Raw genomic sequence first — 16,758 nt, 5'->3', positions numbered from 1 at the left:
ATTCGACAAGCTAAATTTTACCGTTGCCCATGAGTATTTTACTAAGTGCGCTTGCGCTTCTATACAACGTAGTTTGATTTGGACCTACTGCACATGGACTAATCGCTCGTTATTAAAAACACCTGTTTCTGTCGAATGCGTCACAAAAACTTTTAACATGCTTTAAATTCCTGCTTTGATCTCGTCATGCTAGCCAGCCTGGATAAAACAAAACGGCGCTTTTAGAAATCTAGCAATTCAAGTCAATTCAATTTATTTACTCCTGATGCTAAATAGATAGATAGATAAATACATAAATCGATAAATAAATAAATAAATAAATAGATATAAAAAAACTGATAAAATACACACTCTCTCTCTTATTCCCCTTTGAACCATATTCATTTTGATAGTTTTAAACTCTGTATGACCCTCTAGTTACGAAAAAAAGCAGACCAAAACCTATAAGAGATAGCATGTTGGCTTAAAAAAAATATACTTTGTTTTTACCCAATGTGTAACTATGCATTCCTTTCTACAGTCGTGTGTTCAAATAATGTCACATGCCTGTATCTCTCAATAATTCAATCTATTCTGATGAATAACTTGTGTAACACATTTTTATATGAAGATTGTAATTCCGTGAATATATTACATGTATTTCTCCATCTATAAATATTGCAGATCTGGTGAAGAAAAAAGATTGGAAAAACACAGCAAGACTTCACGCAGCACATATGTCTACGAAATATAAGAAATGGAATGAAATATCTGGATGGACAAAAAAGAGGTGGCTTAAATTGCTGCACAGGTTAGGGAAAATTAGATGGCAACACCCAAATTTCAAAAATGCATAATTTTGACAGAATTGCGCAATTTTCTTCAAACCTTACTGAACTGTTCTTTTCATATACTGCATTCACTCAACTAACATGTTTAGTTGGGAGAGCACCCCTTACAGAAGCTGTAATAGGTCTCACCATTTCTAACTTACGCTTGTCTGCCGAGTAATTATGTAAATGCCTATATCCAGCCGAGGGACAAAGATCAACAGATTTCATTTAGAACAATGCACAAAATAATATATCCACCTTGAGAATAAGATTTTTGCTCTATCGAGTATATTCATTCTAAAGTGAATAGAGGGGGATGTATACTTCTCTACGTGTAGGTCAGTGGTGGTGGTGGTGGGAGGAGGTATTATGTTTATACATGGTATTTAATAGGTAGAATACGTACGAAGATGTGCCACCTAACTAGGGCTGTTAATCGAAGAAATAAACACAAAATCTACACGCTAAGTGGCCGACTGCTCATAACAGAGGTTTGATGTCAGGTTTCCATCAACTCAACGTGCAAGTGTCTCCTGTCATGGTGGGCAAGCTGTGGTTAGGCCTATTCATAAAATAAGGTAGGCCTATTCCATAAAGGCTAAAGCCCCGATATGGAATAACTCACCGTTTGCCAAAATATTAGCCACATATAGGCCTAGGCCTGTATTAGGCCCTACCCTGATGGGACCCAGGGTGTACCTAGTGTGCCATCTTGGGTCACATGTAAATCTTGGGTGCTAAATCCTCGGGGCCCCGTATATGCATACCCCCAGAGATGCCAAGTTCAAAAAAAAAATTATGAGTGAGACTTTCATGACTGGGCGTCTCGGCGCTCGCACGCATGCGCGCGCGAGGGAGCGAAGCGACCGAGCAGGGGGAAGGGTGGATTCCCCCCTCCAGCGGTTATAGGGACCTTTTTCAATTTTTCAGCTCTTAATGGTGCGATCTGGTGCATACTTGAGTTTTTTCTTTTTTTCTTTTTTTAAAATTATTTTGAAAGACGAAAGGGAAATATACCTTCATTGCAACTATCACTTCAATCCTTTGAGCTATGTCCCGATGCGTGAGAAAAATGGGTACCATGCGTGACTGATCGTGAGACGGACCCTAAATTCGTGAGTCTCACCGTGAATGCGTGAGACTTGGTAGCTCTGAAAGTTGAATAATTTTGATTTTGGTTCAATTTTTTTTTCTTTTTTTTTTTTTTTTTTTTTTTTTGGGGGGGGGGCATTTTTTTTTCAAGTTGCTCATCCTCGTGTCTGTATCATGTAGGCCTGTAATTAGGCCTAACCTTAAAGGGGAAGGCTAGTAACTGATCAGTGGGAATCAGTGGAAATGCTGGGAGATGATTGTTCCAATCCTTATGGGATTCATTGAAGAGTTCATTGTATATATCTATTGTTGTGTGAAAATGATTTGCTTCAGAACGGTCTCATATTCTTACGAAAGTAATGTGCAGATTAATGCTCCGTCACTGACCAGGGACGCTAACCTGGAAGCATTAAACTGCACATTACTTGAATATGAGACCATTCTGAAGCAAATCATTTTCACACAACAATAGATATACAATGAACTCTTGAATGAATCCCATAAGGATTGGAACAATCATCTCCCAGCATTTCCACTGATTCCCACTGATCAGTTACTAGCCTTCCCCTTTAACCGCTCTTCTTTTAAAAACGACAGCGAAAAGTTACCTCCCTCGGAAAGGGGCTGGTCATTATGCAATGACATCAACAATCCTACAAAGGGACATTATGATCGGTTTGATGACACATGAATCTATATTGTCTTCTAGTTGTGTTGGGCAGCTTCAGTTTGGCGCGCACACAGGCTAGTTGAAATATTTTTGGGCGGCGGCATCAAACATGGAATCAAAGGTTGTGACTCCATCTCTTGAACCTCTTTGATCTGACATCCAGTGGCGTAGAGGGAAAACGGCGCCCGGGGCAAGCGCGAAAATTGCGCCCCTATATTTCTGAAAAAAGTGTTCAACCCCAACCCCATCCCGGTAGGGACTTAAAGAAAAGTCTACATGATATGCCTTTTCAAGGACTTAAAAGGGGTCTTTTGAGGGTGATTTAAATGTAATAAAGTTAGATAAATTATGGCGAGCGAGCGCAGCGAGCGAGTCGAAAATTTTTGTATTTAAGCTTACAAAACATGGAATTCTTGTCATTTTTTGCTTATTAAATTTTACAATTCTAATCAAGAAAATTAATGGTGACGGCCTTATAGATAATGATTTATACCAACAAACTGAGGACTTGAAAAAATACTCCAAATTAGTACGCACGAGTGAGCCGAAATTTGTATATTTCCGCGCCATCATAACGTTTTGTTCTCATCTCTTTTTTTTTTTTTTTTGATAATTTTAGCGAGCGAGCGCAGCGAGCGAGCCGAAAATTTCTGTATTTTAGCTTACAAAACATGGAATTGTTGTCATTTTTTGCTTATTAAATTTTACAATTCTAATAAAGACATAGTGACGGCCTTATAGATGGGGATGATTTAAATGTATTAAATTTAGATATATTTTGGCGAGCGAGCGCAGCGAGCGATCCGAAAATTTTTGTTTATATTTCCGCGTCATCATCATGTTTTGTTCTTATCTTTTTTGTGTGTGATAAATTTTGGCGAGCGAGCGCAGCGAGCAGGCCGAAAATTTTTGTTTTTCAGCTTACAAAACATGGAATTCTTGTCATATTTTGCTTATTAAATCTTACAATTCTAATCAAGAAAATTAATTGTGACGGCCTATATAGATAACGATCTATACCAACAAACTGAGGACTTGAAAAAAAAATACTCTAAATTAGTACGCGCGAGTGAGCCGAAATTTGTATATTTCCGCGTCATCATTATACGTTTTGTTCTTATCTTGTTTGATTTGGTTTTTTGCGCCCCCCCCCCCCCGTATGTTCGACACCTTTGGCGCCCTCGTTTGATCCAATGGGCGATCGCTTCATAACGAAAGAAATATAATTGCAGCCGCTGCTCTGTGTAACATTTTGCCTTCTAACGATGGCATGTGTGAACACAATATACATTGTCATTTTGTCCGCGTCATCATCACGTTTTGTTCTTATCTTCTTTTTTCTCTTTATATGAATTTTGGCGAGCGAGCGCAACGAGCGAGCCGAAATTTCAGCTTACAAAACATGGAATTCTTGTCATTTTTTGCTTATTAAATCTTACAATTCTAATCAAGAAAATTAATGGTGACGGCCTTATAGATAACGATCTATACCAACAAACTGTGTGAACACAATAAACATTGTCATTTTTTGTTTTCATCTTGTTTGATTTGGTTTTCTCCCCCCCCCCCCCACCCCCACCCCCATTCTCCCTCCTTCCCGGTTCGGGCGAGTTTTTTTTTTTTTCTTCTTCTTCTTCTTCGTCTTCTTCTTCTTCTTTTTTTTTTCCCCTTCTTTTTTTCTTTTTCTTCTTCGTTTTTTTTTCGTTTTTTTTCTTTTTTTCGTTTTCGGCGCCCCAAAGAGTGGCGCCCGGGGCACGTGCCCCCCTTGCCACCCCCCCCCCCCCCTAGATACGCCACTGCTGACATCTGGTGGGCGTTTCATCAACGAGTTCGTCGGAGTTTTCACCGACGAATTTGCTATCAGCCAATCAGACGCAAGGATTTACACTGACAACTGTCAAAAGCTAATGAAATCCTTGGTCTGATTGGCTGATAGCAAATTTGTCGGTGAAAACTCCGACGAACTCGTTGATGAAACGCCCCCCAGATCATACCTGCATGTTTACAATAACTGCATATAAGCAGTCCAAGAAAAAACAGATCTTTGGTTGTTATTATTATCATTATCATGATGATTATTATTATTTTCTGTGTATTTATCTACATGTATTTATTTGACAATTCAACATCAAAATACAGTTGTCAGTGGTCAACTCTTTCCTCCCTTTAAATCAGCTTCTAGACATTGTTAAATTTGTTCAGGAGAAGCAATGAAAACACATCACTGATTCAACAAAGAAACCATGATAATCGAGATTGTAGCATCCTAAGATCCTGTAGGATCTTATTGAAGTTTTATACGCACGTGCGCAGTTAATCGGTCAAATGTCAAACGTACGATGCGTGCGATGAAACGGTGTGCATGCAAGCTTCGTGCATTGAGAGCTGGTCATGCACAGGTGCCAGACTCGATATCGAGCGCAGACCACACAAATTTGAACGTGTGGTGCCTGGTCATTAATACACTATTGCAGTACACCCATGCTGACGGATATGATGCTGTATATGAAGTGCACACAATCTGTAGGTGTACTGTAGCAGCAGTGTATTCTACGCAAACTAAGTTCTCTTGGAGAGAGTCAGAGCAGAGCTAGAGGCAGTCGGAACCATCTACAACGTTGGAAAGGTCGTGGTTGTTGTTATTGGTCTACATATTTTGAGAGTCTTAGGAACGCAGATTTCGGCTACTCTGATGATTTCGGGAAAAGAAGTCATGGAATCGGCATCGGCCCCGCCTGTTGAGACAGTTTCACACGCCATTCATGCCCTCTACCACAATCCAGATGCAGCAGAAAAAGAAAGAGCATCTCTTTGGCTGCAAGAATTTCAAAGATCGGTAACGAGGCACTGAAATTATAAGCCTGATAAGTTAAAACTTTGTAGTATTTGCTCATAAGGGTCTGTAACAATGTTAGACTCGTCTACACTGTAATTTACTTCTACAGAAAGTCGAATCTCCATCTATACCGTTGGGCGTTAGGGCCTAAACCATGCAAACTGTTACATAGAAATCAGATAATCACTGCACTGAGAACACTGAGCTGATTGATAAATATTACAATAGAATGTGAATTAGAGCTATTACCTAGAAGAACTAATTTACAAAATTTTGGCTCACACGTGAGTCACAGGCAGAATAGGCAGTCAGCACTGGTCAATCAGTGCAGTGTCTTTGCATGGACGATTTTACATAAATTTGTATTCTAAATTCTAATGCTCAGTGACACCACTGACACCAAGCCAGCTCCCTGATAAATATAAGAATTAGTTTCATCATGTTCATATCCATGTTGACAAGCAAGCCGCCCATAATTCGACCATAACGCTGTCAAAAATTCGACCGCCCGCTACATAAACCTACGCCTTTTGCGTGTGGTCAAATTTTGGCCCGGGAGGTCGAACCTTGGACAATTTGCTTTACATGTTGATGTATCTCGATTTTGTAATATATATATGCGAAACCAAATTGCACCAAACTCACAGGAAATGCTTCATTGCTTATTTCCAATCACTTGACTCATGTAAATGTTCAATTTGAACCAAGTCGGTTGCAGGTAAGCATTGATAATGATATTGACATTGACCTTTATGTTGCACAATAACAAAACAACTCACTCTGCATGAGCAATTCCTATGTTAAGTTTATTTTATATGTAATGCTGCCTGCACAATCTGAAACCGAAGTTAGCCATCTCGATCCACCAGTTCTAGCTAATAATATGTGACACATCTTTTAACTTTTGGGTCAAGACAAGTTTAAGTAACTGGGAGCTAAAAATCAATGTAAATTTACAGTGATACAATTAGTCTTACAGTACAATGTCAATAGTATTGCAATACAGTGTAGATGTAAATGTTTCTGTTGCACCCTGAAGAACATACCAGGCTACCAATTACTTTTAGACTCTCTTCACCAGTGAACTGACTGAAACTTTATTTCCCTTTACCTATATAATAATACTTGCACTCAAAGGTCAATATGTTTTATATTCATTGGTGTGTCGTCTTTTCTCAAAAGCTCTACTCATGGGAGATCTCAGACCAGTTACTCCAAATGAAGCAGGATGTAGAGACGTGCTACTTTGCTGCCCAGACAATGAGAACCAAGGTACAGGTGTAGATATAATAACAACATAACTGTAAAAGTGGAAATTTATACAAATTTGCATTAATTTTTCATGCTCGGTGGGGTAAAGTGAATTTCTTTGGTTTTTGAGTGCATGGAATCAGAATGTGAATGAGTATTACATTAGCAAGCAATAATCTTGGCATGCCTTCATTTTCACACCAGTTTCATGTCACGCAAAATGTGCAAAAATTTCCACTTTTACAGTGCCTGCGAACTATTCCTTCATTGGAGGGGAATATTCCTTTTTTTCAAGGAGAAGAAGTTTTGTTCAACCTTATGTTCCAATTTTGTGTGAACACTTGCCAATAGAGATGTACACTGTGGGAGATTGGTGAAATTCCCGTTTTTAGCAATTTGATTGTATCTATTACATTTCATGGATGGTAAATATGCAATTACACTACTGTTTACAGACTCATTGACCAAGACAATATGTAGGGTGATAATTCAAAAGGTAGTCGGATGGTAAAAACAATACCTATAAAATCTATCAGAAATTGTTCAACATCTTTAACATTGGCAGGCGCTGATCGATTCAAGTTAAAATCTGTGGTGTTTTGACGTCCTGAGATGGAGTTCTGCGTATTATTTTTGAAGATATTTGTGAATCATAAGTGATTTCCATCCCAAGAGCAATAATTCCTTATAATGCTGTCTCTGTTTCTGAAGGCTGTCAAGTTTCAGTGCTGAGCAGTGTACAATTGTACATTGTCATTAGGCTACACTGTGTTTATTATGTGCTTATCACTCGCTTGTCGAAGTTAAATTCTGTTTGCAAGATGTGTATACACTGTATACTGAAGAGATTAGATGTGTTTCATCTCCCTCCCTTTCCCATTTAAGATTCAGTATGCTTTCCACGAGCTGCCAGTGGAGTCTCACAACATGTTGCGTGACTCCCTCATCAACCACCTGCAGACCATGAGCGACCCCAAGTTCCACGTCATCACCACACAGCTCTGCCTCGCCCTGGCCGACTTGGCCCTGCAGATGACACAGTGGAAGAACTCTGCGGCTTTTCTCATACACAGGTACACAGCATTCATGTGGGCTTCACCTTTCCCCATCTCCACCCCCAAAATAGAAGTATTAAGCCATTAGTGGTCAACTGCTGGTCTTTTATGGTCATCTGTCTCTGTGTGACAGTCTGATTGTCCATTGCATTTTATTAATGATACTTATGCACACTGAGTCGTGTAGGCAGCATAATGCATGAGCAAAAAAAAATGTCTACAGTGTGTAGACAGAATGTGTTCTGTTATTGAAAAGACTCATTTCGCATGATACATGTATGCTCCAAGGTCATACTGCTAATTTATTGTACCAGGTAGTGATTATTTGGAAAAAGTTGTTGGACATGGGGTCAAAGGTCTGTCCAATGATATGAAACTTTCATCTTACATCTTGCATTGTCAAGATGTACTACGCCATACCTACTGGGAAAAGAAAGTGATGTAGTGGAGACATACCAGTTGCAATAGCAGTATTTCCAGTTTATCTTAATATTTTTTTTTTTGTCACTGCTCTTATACAATTTAAATCTTATTCATACAGTTCACTCTGGAAGTCACAGAGCAGCATTTGTATCCATTATGAGGGTCCCTGCAGTCATGGAAAATCTTTAAAAAGTCATGAATTTTGTCCCTGAGAAAGTCATGGATGAAGGACAGAATAACAAGTTTTGAAAATGGTTTTGCTGAAATTTTGTACCCATTTTTTATTTTACAGATCATTCTTTAGGAGTTTCAAATTTCATGAAATTGGCATATGTTATGTTTGACTGCTGTACTCCCAAGTTTATATTGTGTTGCTGAAAAATTGTCGAAATATTTTGAATTCCACTGCCTGATTGCAGAATCATGGACAAGTCATGGAACTTATTATTGCACGCACGTATATGTGTAGCTGGTGCAGGAACCCTGATTTGTCCATGTTGGCAGTTGACCAAACTGTGTTATGCTTTAAAAAGAAAAAAAAATATCTGCCTTCCCCCTGTAAGTCTTAAAGCATCATGAGAGACATTCCACACTGCCACTTCTTGTCGCCTCATTCTTGTGACCTGTCTCGGAATGATGTGGTTAAACAAACACTACCACATGTGCAACAGCAATGGCATGTTATTCTTCTGGAGTTGCGCCAAGTGTTTCCTTGCATTCTGCCCTGCCTGTCACATAGATAAGGACACTTTGAGGCTTCTCCCTATTTAAATAGATTCTTTCAAGCAGCATGTAACCCTTTTCCTTGTAATTTAGTCAGACTTATGTAAGTCTTTTTTTTTTTCTGGGAATATGAAGTCTTGATGGGCCAAGGGGCTCTCGTATTCTGAAAACATGATGTGTGTGTTAAGAAAAGGGAAATGTCAGATTTTGTTGTTGTGTTACAAAAATTTTATGTACTATGTGATAACTAGGGCTCAAATGCTACCAAATGCTACCAATGAACGATTAGAGCGGTATTAAGCATAGCTATCAACTTTTGAGTGCACATGCCGAAGGTCAAATTCAAGGTCAAATGCTAGAAATTTCACTATTTTCCCGATATCTATGGGATGCCTAAAGGTATCTTCTTGAAACTTTGAGTGTATACATGAAATACCAAATGAAGATTCTTGAGACAGAGTTTTGAGTCATAAGGTCAAAGTTCGAGCTTCAAAGGTTAGTGAAAATGTTGAAGTTTAATTCTTTTTTCTCCATATCTCGGAAATGGTTCAGGGTATCTAGGTGTAATTATTATGCATTATGATGGAGTCAGACCAGTTGCCATTTGCGACATTTCTAGTTCACTTATAACATAATTGCAAAGATTTTTTTGTTTTTCGACAGTGAAGATTTTCCACTTGTTGTAAGGTAATTAGGGTGCATTGCACATACATTTTACATATTAGTTCCTGTGACTCTGGCAGTGGTTTCATATATTCAATATGCTAATACATTTGTATGGAGGATGTGCATTTTACCACACAGTGATTGGATGAAGTTTGGAGTGATTTGAGGATGGGGTTGAGCTTTGTGTCCAGGGATGAAAAGAGATAACCTCAGATACTTTTCAACTGAATAAAATGATCTGCATCATTCCACAGGTTTTATAGCAGCAATGCCACCCACATCCCTCTCCTCATTGAGCTGCTGACGATCCTTCCAGAGGAAGTTGATAGCCACTCCTTGAGGCTAGGCCTGAACAGGAGAGAGGAATTCAGGACAGAGCTGGGGGAAACGGCAGCCACAGTCATCGAACTGCTGGTGAGTGCCACAGACGGATGATGTTGAAACAACAGCATCAACGGCAACTGTCAAGTTGGAGCAACATGAATAGAATGGAAGTTTTCATAGTTGGCTATATTTCCCTGCATCGTAATGTAACTGCAGAAAAAGTGGCTGGAGTAGTAGTAGCGGTAGGCATATCAAAATGTTGGAAGGAGCAAAAGCACATTGAGTTGATGTCATAAAACACGATATGGCACTCGTGTTATCTCTCCCAGCACAATGTAATAATCTGTTTTTAATGTGGCAGTGTTACCTAGATGTTGTGAGGCCGGTTCTTTGATGAAATTGTCTCTTTAGCCTGGAAAAAAAATTATGCTTTGCCAGTATCTTTAGTGACATATATGTGCAATTGTTTGTTTTCTATCTACCTGGATATTTCTGTTGTTAGTATCCTAGATACTAATGATGGCAACTTTGAATGTTGTAAGAGTTTCTCCATACAGAAATGTGCCTCTCATATATATTTTCTCTTATGTTTTGCCAGCAATCTCTTTGCTCCTGCAGTGTATTTCTTAACCCATTACATATCATTTTTTCCCATTTATATTCACTATTTAAACAGACTGCGTGTTCAGAGAACTACTTGAATGACCAGAGGTTATTAGGCAAGATCTTCAAGTGCCTAGCCAGCTGGTTCTACAGTCGGGTGTGTCCGAGTGAAGAAGTTTCACAGAGCAAGATCATCGCTCTTATGTTTGAACTCCTGGTAAATAGAATCAATTGATATTATCTTCTATGTTGTTTTTTTTCCCTCTCTTTTCTTTTGAGGGAGGGCACAACGTATTCCACTCTTTCCCTCGTCCGTATTCTTTTGGAAAACTAAAAATGTTGAGTCATTTGATTTTTTATTCTTTAAAGAACAAGACCAGATTGCTCTTCGTTTTCTTCATTATCAAATACACCAAAAACAATGTGCTGGTCTTCATATTCACTTGAGGCCAAGCAATCATATTTGGTATATGTACATGAATAATGTACAAAGTGTTTGTTTTTCCCATCAAATGTTGGCCGTGATGATAGAATGAGAGTCATATGAAAGCATATGTAACATTTAATGATTTGAGAGGCAGATAGTCCCTTTCTCATTGTATCTCTACTCTGAAAGATATGTTAAACATTCACACAGAAACACTTGAAAATGGACAGAGATATTGCAAAATAATACTGTAAAGCAAAATATTTTTGTGGCATGAATTTTTCACGAATTGTCATTGGTGCTCAATGTATATAGTGTAGACAAGAACTTTTAGCGTGCACTTTTACATTGTAGTGAGCAAACCTTCGCTTTTGCAGAGTTCACAAAATGATAAATTTTAGCAAAATTTTTATTTTCAGATTTAGAGAAAGTAGGGATTTGTAGTTGAACAAATGTACACCTGCACTTCAGAATTGAACAAGTTGGAGTCTAAGAAAGTTGTACCTGATAAACAGACAGGACTGACATAGATTCTTTTGCGAGTTGTCAGTGCAGAGACAGGATTCACATTTGTAAGGTTGAAATATGTGAACATATGCAGTGAGATAGCGGCTATCACATGATACAGTTTCTGTATTTTCCTGACTGTGTTTTCTTCGTGGGCTCCGCTCTCCGTGGCAGAAAAAGCCTGACACGCCGTCCATGTTGCATGAGGCTGCAGGAGACTGCCTGTGTGCTGCCCTCTATAGTATGGAGGACGTAGAGGAGCATCTCGCGCTAGCCAAGGTCCTCTACCAGGGCATCATCCTGCTCCCGGAGGCGTATGCCATGGCTGTTGCAGAGGAGGACGTTGACAAGTGAGGACCCTGCAAGTTTAATATTCTCCCCCAAGTTTTGGAACATGTCTTGGATAATTTGGAAGCACAGCAAAGAATAGTTTTGTCTGCCCCCTCCCAAATAATGATTAAATGGATGAAATATGTGAGGCCTTTAAACATGGTAACACCCGGAGTAATATCTAGAATTGTGTACAGTTTAAGAGATATTTATCAAAAGATATTGCTGAATTGATAATTATCCATTTCAGTTTACCAATCATGTGAAATAAAAAGATAAGAAGACAATAGATTTATACAATGTATATTCATCAAATTTAGAACCAAAGTTGCATGTTAGTTTTTTGAGATCATCCATGATTACTCAACCTAACCTATTTACATTAAATCTTGTCAAGGGAATATCTGCACAAAATTCTCGAACATACTGGTTTGGTAATGGATATGTCTTGTGAACAGTTTTCATTCTTTTCATTGTTGAAGATGTAAAGCCTGCTCATTGTTTTATGTTGTGTAGTAAAATCAAGATTGGCAGGAACCTGTTGTGATAAATCTGGAATGGCTTTTAGAAAAGAGAAGATATGTTTGAGTCACAGTTTTCTCTAAGGTTTTTTTTTTTTTTTTTTTCATAGCCATGCAGTTGTCCAGGCTCTTTATTATGTTGTTGGGGCAGAGCATTACAGACAGTTGGTTTTCCTTTTGTGGCAAAGTTGGCAAGTGCCCAAAACGTTTCCTCGACAAGTGCCCATGTTAGAGTCTTGCCCAGACAGCTCAGTCTGATTTCTTCTGGACAAACCAGACACTTCGAACGTGTCTCACCCAGGGGAGGGGACACATGTCTTTCAGAGAGACACAAATACATACATTATGACGAGCTTGTTGTATGACCAGATGTCTCTAATGTGTGTGGACAGAGATTATCATGTGGCCTGTTCAACAGACACTGTCATGTGCATAAGAAATTGTTACAATTAGGTGCTTCTGTCTTATTGATTGTGAAACATCTGATGTCTTACTGTGTCCCTCTGGGAATGAAACTCTGTGGAGGACATGTGGATTCAGGGGAATTATGCTTATATACTGCTGCCGCTCCTCTCAATTCCTCTAGACCACAATTCTTGCCTGATTTGTTCTTGATTGCTGTAGAGATCATTTGAAAGTCTTTTTTGTTTTTGCTGTGTGACAGCACCTTCAATGTTCTGATTTTTTTTTAAAGACCCTAGACAGACAAAACCCCAAATGTGTAATCTTTTCTTTCTGATAAAGTTTTATGCACTGAACAATTCAGTTTGTGCATGTGGGAACATTTGCATTGCAAATGAATGCAATGATCTAGTTTGTATGATCCCTCATTGCCTCTAGACATATACTTGTCACAGTCAAAAAAGGGGGGACTTGCATCATAGGAAACCATGTAGGCTGTTGCAGGTGCTGTGAAAGATTTGATGTGAGAATTAGAGATGTTTTTTGCAGTTTCTGACAGAGAGTGTGTCTCTTTTATTTCCATTCTTCTCCCTGAAGGTGCATCAACTACTGTCGGGTCTTCACAGAGCTTGCTGAAGCCTTCATGGAAATGATGGTAGAAACACCAAATCAGGTAAACTTTCCTTGAGAAGTCCAACCCCCTTTAACATGCACACATAAAAAAAGGTAAAAAAAAAGAAAGAAAGAAAAGACCAGACAAATAAGAGGCAAATGCAAGACATCCAAAATATAGGGTCTAGTGAGTCTTGCTCATGCACATGCCTCAAGTAGGGCCGGTGCAGCCGTGGGGGCCGTGGTGGCTCGGGCCCCTACACTTTTTGTGCACCATACAAAGGAATACATAAGGTGTCATCACTTTGGGCCCCCACACTTTTTTCAACCCGGAAGTACGTAAGTGACACTAAAATAGAAATAGATAGAGATCCTGAAGTATGGCGGCGGTAAGGTTATGTGTTTTCTCTGAAGACCTTTTTTTTATAACACCCGGAAATGGGAGGGGAGAGAATGAGCTGAGGACCTTTTTTTTTTTTTTTTTTTTTTTGCTTGTCAGCTGAAGAAACCCGGAAGTGGACGGGGAGAGATGAGCTGAGCTGAGGACCTTTTTTTTTTTTTTTTTTTTGCTTGTTAGCTCATGAAACCCGGAAGTGGGCCCCCACACTTTTGAAAACACTGCGCCAGCCCTGTCAAGATAGTACATTGTAATAAGAGTGTATCGCAGGGAAGCTTACAAGAGTGAAATGTCAAAGAACATGAAAGTTGATCACTGTGTTGTCACTCAAGACAATTAATGCTTCCCCCTCCCATTGTACTGTAAATTGAGGAATGTTCGCATGCATTTTAATTTCGCGAGAGGCAACATTCGCAAAATTAAAATGCACACAAAAGTTCTTGCCTACACAATATGAGTGGGATGCCAGTGGCAATTCACGAAAATGTCATGTTGCGAGAAAGGCTGTCGGCTGCAATTCGCGAAATTTTCATGCTGCGAATATATCATGTATTACAGTAGCTGTTTTTTCTGTGAACTGTAAAGGGGTCAGTTGCCTGTACTTGCCAAAAACAGTTTGTCACTAGGGCAGCAATTTTGATCTCACATCTTGATGTTAGCTGAACAACATTGTATGACTTTTACAATGTTCAGTGTCCATGTACATCTGAATTCATTTATTCGTTTCATTTTTTTTTTTTTTTGGTGAAATCATTATTTCATTTTATTCTCCTTTTTTTTTGTGGGGGGGGGGGTATCCCATCCATTGTGCACACACTCTTCTGGTGTGTTTATGTTTGAACATTCTGACTGTGCATGGCCTAAGCCATTTATTTTTTTCTCCTTTTTCAAATCATTGTTTCTTTTATACAGAGAAAACAAAGTCAAAGGCAAAATAGCATATCTCATGCTGTTGATATTGATATTGGGTTGCTAATGGATGGAATACAGACTTTTATCACAAGTGGCATGTATTCACCTTCTTATCACCTTAAATCCCATGAGATTGTTCCATAGTGGATGAAATAAATCAAGTTCCACTGATTTTTATGCCTCTGCCACGAAGTGTTGCCAGAGGCATTATATTTTCGGGTTGTCCGTCTGTCCATCCGTCCGTCCTTCTGTCCGTCCGTCCTTCCGTCCGTCCGTCCGTCCGTAATCAATTTTGTGGACATTGTATCTAAAAAACTGCTGAAGGTATCCAAATGAAACTTGGCATGTATTTGTATGAGTGGACGAAGTTGTGCCTATCAACTTTTGGGCGCACATGCTCAAGGTCAAAGGTCAAAAGGTCAAGGTCAAATGCTCAAAATTTCCTTATTTCCCCTATATCTATGCAATGCCTTGAGGTATTTTCTTGAAACTTGGTGTATACATGCACTACCAAATAAAGATTACCCAGAGAGAGCTTTGGGTCATGAGGTCAAAGATCAAAGGTCAAGTGAAAATGTTAAAATTTCACTTTTTTCTCCATATCTCACAAATATTTCAAGGTATCTTCATGGAACTTAGTATATGCATGTACTGACTGGCAGTGAGCATGTAGGGAATTTAGGGGTCATGGGTCAAAGGTCAACTCATCAAAATGTCATTATTTCTCACTTATCTATGCAATGCATGCAGGATTTTTTCTTGAAACTTAGTGTATGCATATATTACCCAATACATATTCTCTTTGAAGTTTCTTGCCTAAATGTCAAAGGTCAAGTGAAAGTGCTAAATTTCACTTCTTCTTTAAACTTATAAAAGGGTCAAAAGTTGGATACAAATCTTCAAATCCCCAAATACCTGCACTCTGAGACAGTATAGCCATTCATCCAATAAACCTAGTTCAAGGATAGTGAACACTCAATGCATTTGTGACAAACCTGTCATTTTAATATTTTGCCAGTTATGTGAAGCTGTCATCACACATTGTCAAGACATTGTGCTATATACCTATTCGGAAAACCGTGCATTATGGCGGAGGCATACCAGTCGCCATGGCGACATTTCTAGTTCTATATAGTATCTCAAGAAAGCTATGCCCTTCCCCACCCCAAAAGAAAACAGAGCTCATGTATTCTCTCATTCTGTCATTATGTAATATAGGAATAAATGCTCTGACAGTAGAATGTTTGTGTTCCATCTTTGACCGTTTTAGGGTTTTGGAGACCTGCGGACGCTGGACGCGGTGCTGACCTGCGTGGGGCATCCACAGAGCGAGGTGGCTGAGATCACGTTCAACTTCTGGTATCGCCTCTCTGAGATCATCTACAAGAGGAACAACCGGGACCTGACAGAAGTATATCGACCTTACATCGAGAGACTCATCCACTCCCTGAGTGTGCACTGTCAAATTGACACTGAGCATGTGAGCATGATTTCTTTGATCTTTATTCCTCGTGTGACAAACACAAGTAGGTGGAGCTAGGTCAAACTTGCCATCAACAATTTTCTTCTTTTTCTATAGGGAGGGTTTTATGCTGCTAGAACAATCACAGCTAGGGACGTCAGGAATTTAGTGGGAGATCCTACACTGAGTTGATCTTCTTTTCACTGGATGTGAAATGAAGTCAACACAGTTAAATTGATTAGATTTGATTTCAATGTTTCAAATACAAAACATTTTTGTCAGAAAATGATATGCAAATGATGCACAGGTAAGAGGGTGTATTTTAGTGGTGATGCAGCAATGGTTTTTGAAGTGGTGTAACATGCACGTGCACAAAGTGCAGCTGAGTGCATGTTGCATGACATTGTGAATACCCAAGAGTGAGCTGCATCTCCACTTACATCAAAAACTTAAACTTCTGCATGATATGTTGAATAAAATGGACCTAATATGAACATGGTGCTCATGCTTAGCCCAGGAATGTTTTGCTCATAATGTGTTGATGCACTGTAACTAGAGTAGTTGAATTTTGACGTGTGATTGCGTGAATAAAAAGGAATTAAAGAAGGAACACTTTCAAAAGTTGTTCCTTGGTGTTGGTGTTTGAGAATCTGCCTTTAGAACCTCTTAAATTTGATTGTGCAAACTTTGATGGAACTGGATAATAGTAGTGCCAGTGTGTCGCAGTCCCTGG

General features: G+C 39.1%; 1 protein-coding gene across 1 annotated transcript in view; it reads left to right on the top strand.

The window, feature by feature from the left end:
* The first annotated feature begins 5,139 nt into the window (after positions 1 to 5,139).
* Positions 5,140 to 16,758, top strand: part of LOC139717283 (transportin-3-like) — a 48,053-nt gene continuing 36,434 nt past the window's right edge. Inside the window, 8 exon segments of the mRNA XM_071628775.1 lie at positions 5,140 to 5,410; positions 6,593 to 6,682; positions 7,547 to 7,734; positions 9,783 to 9,942; positions 10,529 to 10,672; positions 11,564 to 11,739; positions 13,240 to 13,315; positions 15,834 to 16,043. Of these exon segments, the coding sequence (XP_071484876.1) occupies positions 5,267 to 5,410; positions 6,593 to 6,682; positions 7,547 to 7,734; positions 9,783 to 9,942; positions 10,529 to 10,672; positions 11,564 to 11,739; positions 13,240 to 13,315; positions 15,834 to 16,043 (1,188 nt within the window). The 5' untranslated portion in view covers positions 5,140 to 5,266.

Source organism: Diadema antillarum, unplaced genomic scaffold (genome assembly GCF_040938485.1).
Source record: "Diadema antillarum isolate AM-2024a unplaced genomic scaffold, OU_Dant_1.0 scf00000074, whole genome shotgun sequence".
Taxonomy (NCBI): Eukaryota; Metazoa; Echinodermata; class Echinoidea; order Diadematoida; family Diadematidae; genus Diadema; species Diadema antillarum.
Note: the sequence above shows the minus strand (reverse complement) of the source record. Positions and strands in the feature narration are given on the sequence as shown.